The sequence below is a fragment of the Drosophila yakuba genome, chromosome 3R (genome assembly GCF_016746365.2).
Source record: "Drosophila yakuba strain Tai18E2 chromosome 3R, Prin_Dyak_Tai18E2_2.1, whole genome shotgun sequence".
In the NCBI taxonomy this organism is placed as follows: Eukaryota; Metazoa; Arthropoda; class Insecta; order Diptera; family Drosophilidae; genus Drosophila; species Drosophila yakuba.
The window spans coordinates 11071305-11089029 of NC_052530.2; the positions used below are offsets into that span (position 1 = coordinate 11071305).

The following is a 17725-nucleotide window of genomic DNA, read 5'->3' on the forward strand; positions in this document are numbered from 1 at the left end:
ATTGAATCGGATCGGGCTCTATTATCAGTTGATTCTCAAAATCAATTTCGAGTTACACAGTCGTACGTAATTAACTCAAGAGTCACGCGGCCTCTCTGTTTTTTCGAGCTCTCAAGCACTCGTCGTACTTAGGGCTCTAACTCTAAAAAATATCAAAAAAAAAACTACAAAATTGCCGTCTTGAAAATGCGGGAAGCAAAACGGCGGCAAAACGTAACCTTGAAAAGCGATTTGAATGTGGGCAAACATGTCTCACTCTATCTCTGCGATTGTGTGCGTGTATGCGTGCGTATGTGTATGTATGTATGTATGTGTTCGTTTGAAAGAGCCAGCCAAAAATAAGTCAAGATACTCGTGGCCATGCCCAAAACTGCTCATGTTGCTTGGGCAGAGCCCAAGACGAATACGAAAAAGAGCCCAAATAAATAGAAATAAAAACACACATATTATCCCCTGCCCCCTAAAAAAAAACAGCTCCAAAAGGAGGAGACTGATTTGGGTATTTTACTTTTATTTTTCTTGGCCAGACTTCATGCTCTTCCTCTGCTCTTGCTCTACTGTCTTGTTTCTGGCATTTTTTGGCGAAAATGTCCGAGAAATGTGTTATTTATGCGTGCCACAAATTTCATTCGCATTTCCACGGCGCATCCAGTTCCAACCAGTAGCTTTGTTGACTTCGGATCCATTGTGTAATCTCGATTTTCGACTCCGGTTGAAGCAGTTGTTAATTTGGCTGCCATTTGGCAAGACTCACGGGTCTGAGCAGGTGTTTCGGCCATTGGGCTGGCATTTCGCCTTCCACTGGCAGCCAGACTTCTCAATGGCGAGAGCAATAAATCAATTTTAAGAGCCGAAAGGGTTTCGGTTTGTGTGAAAGATGATCTCACAAAGGTATTCAGAAACGCCCACTTTGCATGTGTTTTTTTAGATATTCGTTTATTTCCGTTTCAGAGTTTGTTTTTTTCTCTCTCGGGTTCGGATCAGATGACATTTACCTATTCAAACTTGAATTTAGTTATTATTTTGTGCCTTCGGATGATTAGTGAAAATGACTGGGCATCAATTATTCAAAAAAATATTGTTGCGCCTCATTTAATGTTTGTGTGATCAGGTTTATTAGAATGGAACCAAGGTCTTTTCGTACCAATCAAATGGAAGTAGAATTCGGTTATTGGAGAAGATGGTAATTGTGTGTTCTAGGCAGAGGAGATACCATCCCATTTCCATCATCATTTTCAGCTTCTGCCCAATCATCAGCAGACCTTATCAACTGGCTTCCGCTGTTTCATCAATTAAAATGCTTTCAATTCGCTCAATTTCATATGACCATGATATTTGTTACAGCTCTTAATACATCCGACCACTGGGTTGCATATTACCGTTTTATTATTATCGTTTTTCTGTTTGTTTCTTTTTTATTTTGTTCTTGTTTTTTATTTTAACCATTATCGTTCATGCATATAAATGTGCTTGTAATTATCGAAAGCCAACCATAGCGCAAATATAATTATAGATACTACACAAAATGTAAAAATAAATTGATGTGCATGCCACACAGCAGAACGATAAAGTTAAAAACGAAATGAAAGCCAACCCACCACAAAGTATATAAAAAAGAACATTTTCAATAATCACGAACAGTTGTTTTTGTTGTTGTCCCCACGTTAAGCGTGCGATTAGCAATAATAGAAAAAGTCGCGTATAATTTTTACAAATAATCCAGCAGCAGCAGCATTCCCACAAAACCAATGAAAACTCTCAAACGAACTCAACTCAAATGTGATAATACCAAGCAAGCAAAGCAGTTAAAATATAATGTGATAAAGCTACGCAAGTAATGACTAAAATCCAAAATATATAGAAAAGCCGAAAGTTATTAATCAAACCAAAACGACTGACATCAAATCGATAAAAGCAAGCAACAAAACCAAATGCAACACATCAGCAACAGATCATCACAATCGATCGCCGTCCTTCCATCGAGCCAAGCTTCAAGTATTATAGAATCGACAGCACCTGCAACTTCAGATCGAGTCCTGTGAATTCTGAACTGTGAACTCTGAACTTTGAACTGTGAACTCTAAGCTCAACTCTACAGCTGAATGGTAAAGCTTTTGGCATTGTTTTCTAAATGTCTTCCATAGCATTTCTGGATGTTGTGTAACAATCGTCATTAACAAACATGGACATACTATATCTCTATATATCGCCATTGCACCAATAGTCATCCAACTACTCATCTCTGTAAAACGAATATGTATCTCAAGTATTTCTGTTCCGATGCGAGGGATATAAGTTCCATGCAAGACAGTGCCAATCATCCAGTCGCCAATAAATCAATCAAAATAGCTTTGCTGAAGCTTGCTGCTGCCGCTTTCTCTGTCTCTGTCTGTTTCTCACTCCGCCTCTACCTATATACATATGTATATCTATATAAACTATGTACATAATTACTATATACCAGTCGCATCGTAACTGTTGTTGTTGTTATCGTACAAACTATCTAACAAGAAACCATCAAGAAACCAAGAAAAAAAAAATATAAACAGGCCAAAGGCCACGCACCATGAACAGAAGAACACTAAAATCGCCATCCAAGAACACCAATATCTAATCAATATGCAGCTATCGTCAGCTATCGAATCAAATCGAACTAAATCAAGTCATCCGGAAGTCGAGCGACCTACTAAACCACTACTGCGAAGTCACCACTCTATCAATCTGATCTATATATCTCTATATGTTAACTTACAACCACCGCATCATCATGAAGAGCATTATCCCAAACAAATCGTAGAAAACAGAAAGAAAAAAGAATAGCAACAAATGCACAGTCCAAATCCAAAGCCTTACAAACAACTCGATTGCCATTAAACTCGATGTATCTATAATGAATATGCAATTCAGATATCGATGGATTGCGAGCGGGAAAGAGACAGAATGCGAAGGTCCTTGAAGTGCTCTTTCTATCTAGCTATCTCTCTCTCTCCCGCTCGCCACCTAATCCTTGCGTGTGTGTGTGTGTGGTCAGCAGAGAAACCTATGAAAAGCCAGCTTAATCTAAACAAATTTTCCATTTCTTTTTCTTTCGTTTATTGAACAAAGTTTAATGATTGGAAAGCGGCGCGTAGGTTCAATCGAAAAAACACTGAACAGTAAAGAAAAAAACAAAACTAAAGAAACCTCAAATTGCAATTTACGAAATATAACGAATCCAAAACAAATAACGCATAAATCAGTTGATAAGTTGAATAAGGAACGAAACGAGTACAATCGATTCAAGGCAGCATCAATTCCGTCTCAAACAAAACGAAGACTGAACGAGAATTCCAATTCCAAGGCAATGGAGAGTATTATGAAGGTGGCCATGGACAAGGCGGCCGAGCAGCTGATTCAGCAGTTCGGCTTTGATTACTTGCAGCAGCAGCTGCAGTTGCAACATCAAAGCCAACACCAACACCACCAACACCAGCAGCAGCAGCAGCAGTATGAACAACAACAACAACTAGAACCAGAAAACGAACATCTCACATACCGATATCAGCAATCAAAGCCCACACATATGCAGCAATTAGCTTGTAACTATCAGCCACGACATTCCACAACCACGTCGTCGCCCTCATCCAGCCACAGCAGCAGCAGCAACAGCAGCGACAGCAGCAGCAGCAGCAGCAACAACATCAGCAACATCAGCAACATCAGCAACATAAGCAACATCAGCAACATCGGCAACATCAGCCACATCAGCAACAGCAATCATAGCAACGCTGCATACTCATTAGCCGTTCATAGCTATCAAAAGCAAATAGAAAACCCGGCTAATCCCAGTCATGTTCCGCATCATCAGATGGATCTGTCGCCCCTGAGTGAGAATGGTTCGCCAAATGGAACGCCCGGTGGCCAGACGCCGACTGCCACAGCAAGTGGCAATACGGCAGCAGCACTTGCAGCAGCAGCAGCAGCAGTAGCAACATCAGGAGGCAACAGCAACAGCAACAGCAATGGCAATGGCAATGGCAACGGCAGCAGCAACGCGCAACAGCAACTGCAGCTGGGCGGCTATAAGACAAACTCCTGCTGGTGTTACGGTGAGTCTGATTAAGAACAATCAAACGCAATCAACATCAGCATAGAACTATCAAATCAAAAGTTGCGCACAACTTCCTCTACTACACCATACATAAAATGTACACCACTTTTCTATCTATAACTATCGAGCTCGCTACAACCAACAAATATCAACCAACCAGCCAACAACAGCATCAATCACCACGTCGCCTCATTCTAAATGCCGCCAGCAACCTAAAAGCTGAACATAAAGAACCAAAAAAAAAAAAGAAAAAATGTACAAAGACAAAAAAAAGAATCAAGAACGCCCAAATGTCAAACGAACTGAACGCCGAACAAGAAGCCACAAGCTATAAATGAATTATCCATTAACATTGCGTTGAAAGTTTTGAAAGAAAATAATCCAAACATCACCAACATCCAATCCAGCACACATACCGATACACACAAAAAATAAAACCAAACCAACAAACACTCATAAAAAACTAAGCAGCAAAAACAGAAACAAGCAGCCAAAAAGCAGCTAAAAAGAAAAACAGAAACAAAAAATATACAGCCACAATCGACTATATAAAAATCTCATATGCTAATCGTACGCTTAAATGTGGGCGTCCATTTCAATTTCGTATTTCGTTTGCGCCTTAAAATATTGTGTCTTGTGTATACTCACGACTCTCCTACAGCATGCCCTAGTGATTCATGAGTGTTGCATAAAGATATTCGTTTTTGGTTTTTGAGTGCCGAAGTAGTGCAGAGCACATGGGGTTTCATTTGGATTTTAGTGAGTTTCAATCGAACGAAGAACCAATGGGTTATTGCAAAATCCGATCAAGATGTTTTGAGTCTATTGCGAGTGTCCTTAAAGCCCAGTTGGCGCACTTTGCGTTGCAGCAAATTAAACATACTTGTCGCCTGCAGGATCCAATCGTTTAATCGCGTGCCACATGTCCCCGCATTACGCATACGTCGCGTGGTACGCGACAAGCACTTGCTGCTCGGGCTTTGCTTTAACAATTTGCGTGTTGCAGATTGCTCCATGGCATTTACTGTGGTTTGGTGGGTTGAACTGGGCGAAGTGGGTGGCTGGTCATATGACTGTGTGCCAGCTTGTCGTTAGCCTAGTTTCCCGTCCAATCCTGCACACAATGCATACGAAATTAGTCTCCAGTCTCCAGTCTGCCTGCTGCCATCCTGCAAACCACTCTCTACCACCATGCCACCATGCCACCATGCCACGCCCACTTGCAGCTCCATGGGCGGTCTCTGGGCAATGTGCTGCCAGTGTTATTTATGACAGTCACATAATTTAAGCTGCTGCACAGTGTCAACAGCAACGCAGCTTCGCAGCAGCGTTCTTGGCCAGTCCTTTGTGGCCCATAAAAACGCTAAGCAAACGACTTTATGTTTTTGTTTTCCTGCATATTATTTACCATGGCCATTTTGCAGTTCTCGCTTATTTACGAGTATTTTGCATTGCAGTATCATTTCAGTGTAATGTGTTCGCAAAGGAATTTCACGAATTGCACTCTATTCATACGGGATAAGTGATAGATAACTGACAGATGCGTCCGGCGCACTTTCAATTGCTTCAGCTTCTGTGGCGGAAATTGGCCAGCATGGTGGTACATAAAATTCGCTTTCGCAGCGCATTCTTTGCGAACCGCATTTTCACACATGCTTGCAAAGCAGGGCAAATGGTCCAATATACCCCCAATATACCCATACCCGCACCGAAACCCAAAGCCCGTGGCAATGTCAGTGCATCATCGTGTGTGCGCGCTGTATCTAATTAGAGAAATACTTTTGAAGGACACTCGGTCGCTGAGTGGCAACGGGAGCAAGACGACGACGACAACGTCAGCGTATGGCATACATTTCACCCATGCCGAAAGGAACTGGGTGGTGGTGCTAGTGGTGCTGCTAGTGGTGGTGCTGGTGGTGGTGCCCAGAGGGCGGATGGTGGCTAAATTTAAACGCACCGAGTGCGCCAAGTGAGTGAGTGGCATCGGCAGAGTCTTGGGCTGCCACAAGTCGCCATGCTGCACCCCGATGCCAGGCAGTCAGGTGCAACGTGCTTAGATCATTCCATTCCAAGCCATACCATGCCATGAAATGCCCTGCCCCCCGTTCCATTCTATTCCATCTCGTCGTTGTTTTGCTCGCCAATGCGCTTGTGTAATGGAGCGTCTCCGCTTGACACATTTTATTAATTGAAATTTGTTTGTTTACTTACTACTGGCTGCTACTGCCGTCGACCGTCTCATGTCGTTTCGTCTTTTCACGTATTTTGTTTGTCGTTTCTCGTTTGTCGGCGACTTGAGGCTGTGTGACGCAGATGATATCACTCATACGCAGGGAGGTCCAACTGCATCCACATCATTCGCCATATTCACATCAGTTAGCCGTGTAATGCCGTGGCACTGCCTTCAGATCCCAACTTATAATCATTGTTTCTGTCTTCTTTTCTTTCCATTTCAGGTGAGTCAGTTTGTTCTGGAATTGAGGTTGAAATTGAAAATAATAACAATAATCATATTCATCATGGTAAGCTTTGTCACACTTTCATTAAATACCATTAAATCCATCTTTGTCTAGCCAAAACGATCGACTAATTCCAGTTTAATACCGACTAAAGCGTAGCTCTAAATCGTTTTCTGTATCTGTAACTAGATCGCTCTCTGTTTTTTAATGCCGCTGCCGCTGACGAAAGTGCGCTTTTTGAGCCTGACTTTGGACGGACTGAAAACGAAAACTGATTTTGCGACCCAACTGACAACGGCGCACATTAACCTTCGACCCTTTGACCGACTTATGCTTTGACTCACATTTTTCGTATTTACAAGTATTTCGTTTTTGTTTTTTTTTTCGCTTTTGCGGGTTGCCCAAGTAATTTGCGGGGCTTTTTCTTTCGGCCAAGCCAAAACGACCTTCGGAGGGGAAGTGAAAACGGGCTTTCATATATGTATGTTTCGTGTGTCGCCAGCATTGTCTGTTCCATCTCATCTCGAGCGCATATCTCCCTCATGGCTTGCCCATTACAAAAACCACAGAAAACAGACCACAGTCGATTCACCACGCCCATGCCCATGTCCACGCCCACGCCCACACCACCATAACCAATCCATGCCCACACAGCAGAGAACCATGCTAATCCACTAAACCAAGTCGAAATCCAAAACTATCTATCTGAAAACTATAACCACCAAACTAACTAAACCGAGTGGAAGCTCAACTTTACGAACGTCCCTCGTTGTGAGCGTCCAGCCGAACGAACAAACGATCGACGCTGAAATGCTGTTATTATTTTTAATTTGTAACCTGCCGAATGAGCTAGAAACTACTAGATCTAACCAACAATAATAACCAGATAACTAGATAACTAGATATTGTATGCAACAGCCAAGGGCGCACACAGACTAACCAGTACCAAAACCCCCAGTCAAACTATTGACCAAAAAAAAGAAAATAAATAGTAACCCCAATCCAAGAGAATCTCCCGAGACTAATCCATTGGTCGCCCTGTGAACTCCTCTCGATTCTTTCGTTGCAGGCGAGACAACGTATCACATGAAAATACTGGTGCCCGCGGTGGCCTCCGGGGCCATCATCGGCAAAGGTGGCGAGACGATCGCCTCCCTGCAGAAGGACACGGGTGCTAGGGTCAAGATGTCCAAGTCGCACGACTTCTACCCAGGTGAGTTATCAACGATCTCTTGTGTGCATCCCCAAAACATATATAAAGTAATGGTTTAATCCTCGATTTGCAGGCACCACCGAACGCGTGTGCCTGATCACCGGCTCCACGGAGGCCATCATGGTCGTGCTGGAATTCATCATGGACAAGATCCGCGAGAAGCCCGATCTGACCAACAAGATCGTGGATGTCGAGTCAAAACAGACACAGGAGCGCGACAAGCAGGTCAAGATCCTGGTGCCCAACTCTACTGCCGGCATGATCATTGGCAAGGGCGGTGCCTTCATTAAACAGATCAAGGAGGAGAGCGGCTCCTATGTCCAGATCTCGCAGAAGCCCAAGGATGTGTCGCTGCAGGAGCGCTGCATCACCATCATTGGCGACAAGGAGAACAATAAGAACGCCTGCAAGATGATCCTCTCGAAGATCGTCGAAGATCCCCAATCCGGCACCTGCCTGAACGTCTCCTACGCGGACGTCAGCGGCCCGGTGGCCAACTTTAATCCGACCGGCTCCCCGTACGCCACCAATCAGAATGCCATCAACTCGAGCACCGCCTCGTTGAACTCCACGTTGGGCACCACGATCGGCGGTGCGAACTCGGCGGCCAGCCTGCTAGTCAACGGCACCGGCATCAATTTGACCATCAATCTGGGCTCACCCAATCCGGCGCCCAATCTAGCGCTTGCCACCCAGGTGCTCGAGCACATGAAGGTTAGACCTGCGACTTGACTTGCCATATGCCCCATTTCCGTAAACATGGCGTATACTTAATGTGCGTTTTGTATTATCCAAAACAGGTTGCCATGCGCGGCTCTGGCTACTCGGAGACCGTAACGAACGAAGTCGTCGCCGCACTGGGCGTGCTGGCCAAGTACGGTGTCCTTGGAATGGGCGTGGGTGTGTCGCACACCAACGGCGCCCACTCGACGCTGGGTAACTTCCTGGGCGTAACGACGCTGGACCAGCAGACTGCGGCCGCCGCATCCGCGGCCACCGCCAGCAATGTGTTCGGTGCCGTCGGCCAGGTGAATCTGGAGCAATATGCCGCAGCGGCGGCCGCTGCAGCTGCCGCCAGTCGGCCGACGCAGTCGCAACTGGACGCTGCCGCAGTGCAATTCGATCCATTCCGCCATTTGGGCTCGGCCACGGCGCCGGGCGCCACGCCCGTCTCACTGAACAACAATAGCTTTGGGCTGACGGCAGCCACGGGAACGGCGACCACGGCGCAGCTGGGCGGTCTAAGCAAGAGTCCCACACCGGGCGACCTTAGCTCCAAGGACTCGAAGAACGTCGAGGTGCCGGAAGTGATTATCGGCGCTATTCTAGGTGCGCGTCCTTATTATTATCCCTACTAAATTGCAAAGAACCAACCAACAGAGAACCAACCACACCGCAATTTTCTTTACCAATTACCCCAAGCCACGTTTGACTCCACGCACCGATCCCAATCCCAATCCCAATCCCATTTTTTGATTAGCCCTAGAGCCATTAGACATAGAGGCAAAAGCCAAGCAGACACAGGCATTTCATTGCAAACTCATTCCAGACAGACAGAGAGAGAGATAGAGAAAGAGGGTTCCATTTATTGAGATATACCATTCTAAGCATACAACGCATTCCGTGAGACATTCCGATAGATAGAGACATTCCCAAAGGCTTTCCCCAATAAATTCATTGACACTTATAGCGAAATTTCTAGTCAAGTTCTTGCCTCTCACCCATCCGCCAGCATCTGATCCATGATCCCTGCGATATTCCACCGTGTAAACCGCTCAATTTCCCCCGATACCACGAAAGCCCACTGAAAATTCGCACAGAAACCAGCAGCATCCGATAGCTTATAAGGTTTATAAGGCAGTAGCTTTAGCAGTTAGGTTTTAGATTGAATACCACATTCACTTTCCATTTTGTTTAGACCTAACGAATTTGTTTGATATACTTACGTGTAGCTGGGCGGCTAGTTGTTCGCCCAGTTGGCTAGTGCAATTCTTGGGTAACCATGCGTAAAATATAATTACATTGTTTTTTGAGTTAAATACATTCGTTGTTGCGCAGTTGATTTTACCTCAGTGTCAGTTGTAACATAAGGTCGTTAGGTCAATAGGTTAGGCACTCCGTGACCCCCTTTGCAGCAAATTGACCATTGTTCTTTGGTTTGTTTATTTTTTTGTTGGCGTCTTTAACACCTATACGCTATACACGCCCAAACCTAATATGCATATACAATATATATATTATATATATTACTATTATACCCACATATATTACCCATACTATCATTTAATATCTTGAAAATATTTAACATAAATCTGATGCAAATATTCCAGGTCCGAACGGTCGTAGTTTAGTTGAAATTCAACATGTTTCTGGCGCAAATGTGCAAATTTCCAAAAAGGGCATATTCGCACCTGGCACTAGAAATCGCATTGTAACCATAACTGGTCAGCCGAGTGCCATTGCCAAAGCGCAATATCTAATTGAACAGAAAATCAACGAGGAGGAGACAAAGAGGGCGCGACAAATTCCATTAACCACTGTTGTGAATTAAAATAAAAAAAAAACAAAAAACAAAACAATAACTAATATCCGAGTAAAGCAACAAACCAGCAATCTTAACAGAACATCAAACAAACAGGCAAACAGCAAAGCAACAACAAACAAACTACCCCTTGCCCCCGACGATTTTCCTCTTAAACTTGTTAATTTCTTTGAAAAACGAGAGGGAAATTAAAAACTAAAACTAAAACCAAAATGAAATGAAAAGAGCAGAGATTATAAAAGGAAACACCAATTGTTATGCTTGCAGCGCAGAGTTAAGCAGTTAAAGTCGAAAATAATAATAATAATTATGTATTGCAAAAATCCATACATTTTTTTGTTAAGTAAACAGTTCCAAGGCCTTCACCTCAAGCGATTTGCTTTAACTAACGCCCTTTAAGAAAGTGAAAAACGAGACGAGAGAAGTAGTAAAAAAATCTGTAAAAATACTATATATGTACTACCTTCTCAGCTATACATTGTTGCATTTGTTTGTCACGATCGTAAAACGTAAAAACGTAAAAATCGAAAACAAGTTATATTGCCAATTGCCAGTTAGACACAAACTAGTTGCGAAAGAAGAGCGTTTGGGTTTTTGGTTTGTTTGTGATGCGTATGTTTGCGTTGCGTGTTTTGTTTTTGGTACTCCCAACCAAGCTATACGATACGATACATGGGGCATATATACATATGTATATGTACACAGTTGTTGAGTCTTGTTTATATATATATTATCTACACACATATGCCCATACATATATATATATACATATGCCACCACCCACTTACACACTTACACACCGCCCCGCCCCCCAAACACACCTAATTATTAGCATTATGTTGAGCTAAACGAAAATCAAATGTATAATGAGCGAGCGTTTTCAGTGAAAACTTCAGGTGATTCTTACCCTCGAAATAAGGTAAATATTTTACTACACTTCCCTCCCGAAAAAAAAACTCCCACAGACAAAAACACTTGCTAAAGCTACACTGCAACTGCAAACAGGCTAGTGAAACATACAATTTCAAAGAGTTAAGCAAAAATATGAGTGACTTTGTTGACCTTTTCGTTATTTCGTGATTTCGTTAAAGTTTTCTGTTCCATCTGTTCTCTGTTGTTGCCCCACTCCCTCTAATTGCTTATCGCTGTTAATATATAATATATATATACCTTCGATTCTGCAGCCTGACTTCTGTAAATGAACACTTTCGGAACGCTACAGTTGATGTTGATCATGATAATGTTGTTTAGTTTTAGATACAATCCGATCCGATTCGATTTAATTCGATTCAATTCGATCGGATCGAGTGGTGTTAATGTGTTGCGCGCGCACGTGAGTCTCCTTTTGGTTATGATTTTGTGCTCCCGATTTGTTACTCCTTATAACTTTTGTTTTATGTATACATATTATTTATGAAAAAAAAAACACACACATTGCGATTTGTTAGTTGCCAGTCTGAGAACTGCACTTTTTACCTTTTCTCCTTTTTTTTCTTGTCATTTTGCGTTTGTTAACCACTATTTTTGGTAAATTTAGCACATTTGTTTCTCACATTCTAATTTTAAGTCTTACATTTTCTCTCACCTAATGCATCACAAATATCTTAAAAACAAACAAAAAAAATACGAAAACAACATAAAAAAACCTTAGCAAAACAATTATTTCTTTGTAAAATATTCGCATTAAAGCATTCATTTAGGGGTTTCTTCATACGTCAAAACAAACAATCCACCAAACAATTTCCCTTATTAATTTTAAGTATTGTGCAATTATTAAACATTGTTTCAACGAACATTTCATAACGATTATATGTACATATCTATCTAAACGCAGTGTAAAGACAAAAGATGTTAACATCACATTTAAACAAAAAAATTCCCTGTTCATATACACACAAAATACACAAGGATAAAAGTACCCATACGAACACCACTCACCTACAGAGAGAGAAATGCCTTACTTGTAATGAAATTTTTCTTATTTACTTTATTCCTTACACATATAATTTAGTTTAACACATTTCTTTTCGATAAATAAAACGAAGATGAAACGAAATTTAAATAAAATTTGACTACAAAACCAACAAATAAAAACCAGCAACGTTTATTTTCTTGTTTATTTTGGAGCGTTCTGCGCTCCACCACCACCACTGCAAGCACCACTGCAACCACCATTACCACCCACCCATCCACCACCCACAAGCGCCGCACCACCACTAACCCAATCGTATCCCCAAACCAAACCAAACCAAATCAGTCTACAACATTATCATGACCAATCAAAATCAACTCAATCAGACAGTCAGCCAGTCAATCAACCAGTCAATCAGTCAACCACTTCTTTGCTCAGTTCGATAACTATTTCGAAATCGATTCAATCACTGAAAACGCTCATCACCGTAGTGAAATAAAAGGAAAAAGTAACAAACCACAAATACCAGAAAAACCACAACGGCAACCAATCCTAAGCTAAGTCTATATATTTAAGTTGAAAGTTGTTCTTATTAATTTTTGCTATTATTGTTAAAACTTACCTACAATTGTTCTTATTTGTGCAATATTTATATAATACGATTAAAATACAAAATCAAATGAAAAACAGAACATAATTATAACACAAAACGAAAGAGATCTATAAGCAAACTAAAGCTAAATGTGGAAACAAAAAAATCCAGAGAGTAAATTTGAAAGTACAGTCGTAAATGCTAGTGTGCCTTGAAATATGCATTAACATCCAAAAAGAAAACAAATCGAAAACCGTAAGGGGAAGGTTAAGGAAAACGATGTTGGTGTTTTATTCGAACCTATTATTTTATGAGTATCATAAAGAAAAAAAAAACAAGAATAAGTCAAATCCAGAGATCGATACAATTCGAAAGTACATAAATGCAATAGACCGTCTTAGAACAGCAGAAAGCAGAAATCCACAGGTACAACTTTGAAAAAGTAGCTTAACAAACAACAACAGCCAAAATCACAACAAGCATAAGAACACAGATCCCCCTTCGTCCACCCCACAAAAACCAAGTCAACCAATCAATCAGTCAATCAGCCAATCAGTCAACCAACCAACCAATCAACCTACCAATCCAACAACAAACGACATTTATTTCGACTTCTTCGCCTTACGTCAGATCGGGAGTTTCAGAGCCCCCAGAATCGAAGCACTATATCTCTATGGTCTATCTATCGCAGACACCAACTCACAATTCCCAGCATACACATAGATACACACACACACACACACTTACATGAGATACACCTGAGTAACACACCTCAGCTGAGACAACACACCTCTCGCATACATTCACACATTCGTACTAAATATCAGTATCAGTATCACTTGCGCGTGCTCACTGAGTTATGTTTAATGTATGAGTTTTATATGATATGATATGATATCTAAACGTAGTTGAGGAAGGAAGAAGAAATAAACACAAATATATATACTTATATTTGTACTGGATCTGTGATATGTATTTAAAAACAACAAAGAAAAAAAATGAAAACAAACAACAAAACAAAGCAAAAATATATTTATTAAAAAGGAAGTCAAACGATACTTGAAATTAATTATGTAATAATTAATTTTTTAATGAGACAACTAAGAGAAAAGAAAAGCTTTACTTGAAAAGCAAAGAAATCTCCCCCGAAATCAAGTTCTCAATTCATCGATCGATGCATGGACAGTCCGCGACTCCAGGCTCCATAGTCCAGAGTCCCAGAGTCCAGGGTCCCCAATCCCCATATGCATACGTATTCACCGCAAAAAGGTCTTTGCCAGTTCCAAACACTCCGTTTCTTAGAAATGTCCGATTTGCGATCCAATAGAGTAGATCCCCACCCCCTCCTCCGGGTGGCTGAGGGGGCGTGACGAAGGGAAGATGGAAAGATGGGAAGTTGGGGAATTGGAGATACTCGGGGATCGAACCGATCGGATGTGAGATCAGATCCGATCCCATCGGTTCAAAGGACCCGCGTCCCGCTTTCGTCGTGTTTATGCTTGTTTGGATTTTATTGTTTAAATGCGTTTGTTATTTGCTGTACAAATTGAAGCTTCACGCAACCCGCTAAAACCAATAGGTGGGTGGCCCCAGCACCGCCTGCTCGGCCCCCAAATGTAAGTTGCAGGTGGCAAGTTGCACCATTTAGGCAGAGTCCTGCGGCCGCATGATTGCTTTGAGCTTTCCATCGATAAACCACTGTTACTGCCACTGGCACCCACGAATACCCACTTATCAGGCACATTCGTCATGCAACTCATCCTCTATCGACCACCAACCAACACCCCCCACCTCCCGATCACCAACTTATCCAACTATCCAACAATCCAACTATCCAGATATCCAACTATCCAGCAAACCAACTATCCATTGCAATCATACGAAACTAGGAAACTTTGGAAAGACGTGCGCATTCAGTTCGATTCACCCAGTACACACACACGATTTTTAGAAGCTTAGGAGTTTTATTAACTTATTAAAAGGCATCTATAACAATAACGAGAGAGAGGAATGGATAGGTGGTAGGGAAAAAAGAAAGTAATACAGCTGTTATGTCAACGACGGAGTCTATTAGTGTTAAAGTAGTAAGCATAAAAGCGACTTTTATTAACTATATACATACAGTACATAAATATCTAAAGTAATTCAAAATCGACTTTGAACATTTAAAATGAATGAAATGAGAAATCCGAAAATACCAACAAGAAATATAGCGAAGTGGCAAATGAGTTTTGCACCTCGAAAAGAAATCCGAATGTTGCTAAAATACAAATATGTAAAGAGGAGTTCAATTTATCAATCAAATCTCGTATAGTACATACAAATATTGCATACATACATAACTACATACTTAAAGCGAAATGATGCGAAAAGAAAGAAGGAGCGATGAGAGTAACTTTAATTATAATTTGTTATGCTTTGCCACCCACACTGTTATTAGAACAATTAAACATTACGATGCATTATGCATTATATACATATAAATGTACACACCCCTTATGCATATGATATACCTGTACGTATACCCACACACACATTGCAGAGGCGAACATGCGATTTGCTATTTGCTACCCTGCTGGCATTGGTATTGATAGGTCGGAGAACTAACTGAATCATTATATAACCTCATATAGCATTGTATGTATAAAATTCTATCGGATCGGCCGAATCAACGCGGCGACGTTCTGCGGAGACGTTCATTCAGCAACCACAACCGAAGCATACAACATTAGTAAAATATTAAATACTATATATAAATATATATATACACGTACACTAAAAGTATAAAACGTAGTCGTTAGTGTGATAAATAAAATTAATATTAATTAATTCAAGCAAATAAAAGTGGTTTAACGATTCAAACAAAAGAACCCAGTACCCAAAAAAACGAGGGACGTGCAGGGCCTCAATTTCCAATGAAAATGAAAACTGCAGCTCGGCACGGACCCCAAAAAAACTATTTATTTATCTGCGTTTCCATTTGGCACAATTCATTTAGCACACATGGGTCTGCATCAAAAATATGTAAAGTAGCCGAAAAAAAGATTTTAAACTCCCCAAATGATCGATGAGATGAAAAAGCAAGCCCAATGCACGAGATACTGATGTGCAGTATGGGGTGTTGTTAAATGATCCTAGCCATAAGTCATAATTCATGAAACTACATCACAGTCATAGTGAAAACATATTTCAATGAAATCTTATTCAGTGTACAAACTAGTTAACGGCAAATGAATAAATGAATATTAACTTTCGGATCGTAACAAGTAAAAAGTCGAATTTTCGAGTCTTCTTCACTTAAAACACTTTCGCAACCCAACCTAGGATGTTGCATACGTGAGTACCTTAGAAAACAGAAACAAAAGTTACATAGAAATTACGGCCTTCACGATATCTGGCCAATATCACAAAAAACAGCAACAGGTCCCGGTCCCCCAAAAGTCCAAAATTTCGCTCAACTCGTAGTAAATCTCATTTTATACAAGCGATATGATTCGATTCGATAGCATTACTTTGCGATCCTCTGAAAGTTTCCGCAGAGACGTAGGACATCCAAATTGGGAGCAGGGGATATATCCGTATATCTGCCGGTCTAGAAACACTAGCGCACTCTTCTCACTCGACGTCAGATTCCGTTGCACACTATAGGAATTACGAACAGCAGCCACACTTTTCGATCTCTCAATAGGTTTATAGAGAAGAATTAATTAAAATGATATTGACACGGATCGGATCGATGGTCATTCGAAAGCGCGGAACATTAGCAAAAAAAAAAAAAACAAAAAAGCAAACATCATGGAAACTCATTCAAAAGTAAAAGTACTAAATCTTTTATGATTTGACTGTGATAATAATAATGACAAAATGAGAAATGAAGTCGGAAGGTGTAAACAAATTAACGTATATAGAGTATTTAAATGTATGTAAATACAATGCAAATGTAATATTAACCTAGGTGCGAAATGAAATAATGATGGCTCCAAAAAATAAAAACAAAAAAACGGAAATAAGGAAAACAGCAATGCGGCAATTCGGTTGGTGGAGAAAGTAGAGAATGTTGATTAAATAGCCGTAATGAAAACGAATGATGAAATTTCGTTGCGCAGAGAAACAAGTTTTACTTATACATATTAGCAAAATATTTAAATAAAATTTTAGCAAACCAAAAATCCCTTTCTGAGTGCAAACGAACCCGAAAAAAAGGAAACTGAAGGTCCTACTCGAAGTAAACAAAATAATTGCAAAATGAAATCAACGATATTTAGTTATGCTCTATTTACAAAGTATAATCAATTGAAGTTTTTTAAAAATCAAGTAGCAAAGCAAACGATTTTATAGATTTATTCATTTAGCATTTGAAAATCGCTATGATAAAAGATCACACATAACCACGGTATAAAATAGGTTTTTCTTTATTTCGCTCAATTTCATTTAACGAGATATAGATTTGAAAACAAAAAAAGAAAAGAAAAAGACGAAAAACCTAAAAGTACGACAAGTAACAGTAAAATAGTCTAGTGAAATCTTTAAACAATTAAATCAAAAGGTATCCCTACAAGAAGATTCTTTAAAGTAGCTCATTCAAGTTTTAATAAATCGAGAAAAACATAATTTTTGCAATTAAACAAAACGATAAGAAATTCTGTACAATTGCGAACGAAAAGTATGCAAACAGTTACTCCTCTCTACATACATATATATGCATAGCTATATAACCCCAAGTGAATCATACTCGAACAAAAAAATGAAAATAAATAAGAACATGAAATTGAAAATGAAAATGAAAATGAAAAGATGAAGATTATAATGCAGATTGCGACTAAAACTTTACGGTAATGGCGCGCTAAACGGCCAACAATAAAATGAAAGCTAAGCTAGGTAGGCGATGGATCGGTACCGATGTTGGGTACAGTGCGG

The 17725-nt window shown here is 40.5% G+C and overlaps 1 protein-coding gene across 14 annotated transcripts in view; it reads left to right on the plus strand.

The window, feature by feature from the left end:
• The window catches only part of LOC6536360 (RNA-binding protein Nova-1), a 35601-nt gene extending 19923 nt beyond the window's left edge, over nucleotides 1–15678 (plus strand). For 4 of the 14 annotated variants that reach the window (XM_015192207.3, XM_039376559.2, XM_015192202.3 and 1 more), the window contains 5 exons: nucleotides 6547–6612; nucleotides 7619–7762; nucleotides 7836–8476; nucleotides 8563–9091; nucleotides 10093–15678. In XM_015192207.3, coding sequence (XP_015047693.1) covers nucleotides 6547–6612; nucleotides 7619–7762; nucleotides 7836–8476; nucleotides 8563–9091; nucleotides 10093–10313 — 1601 coding nt within the window. In that variant the 3' untranslated portion in view covers nucleotides 10314–15678. Of the gene's footprint in view, nucleotides 1–1723; nucleotides 2106–3105; nucleotides 4089–6546; nucleotides 6613–7618; nucleotides 7763–7835; nucleotides 8477–8562; nucleotides 9092–10092 lie in introns of those variants that run through there. The other 10 variants (XM_015192213.3, XM_015192200.3, XM_015192199.3 and 7 more) reach the window with 6 other exon arrangements.
• Nucleotides 15679–17725: the final 2047 nt, after the last annotated feature.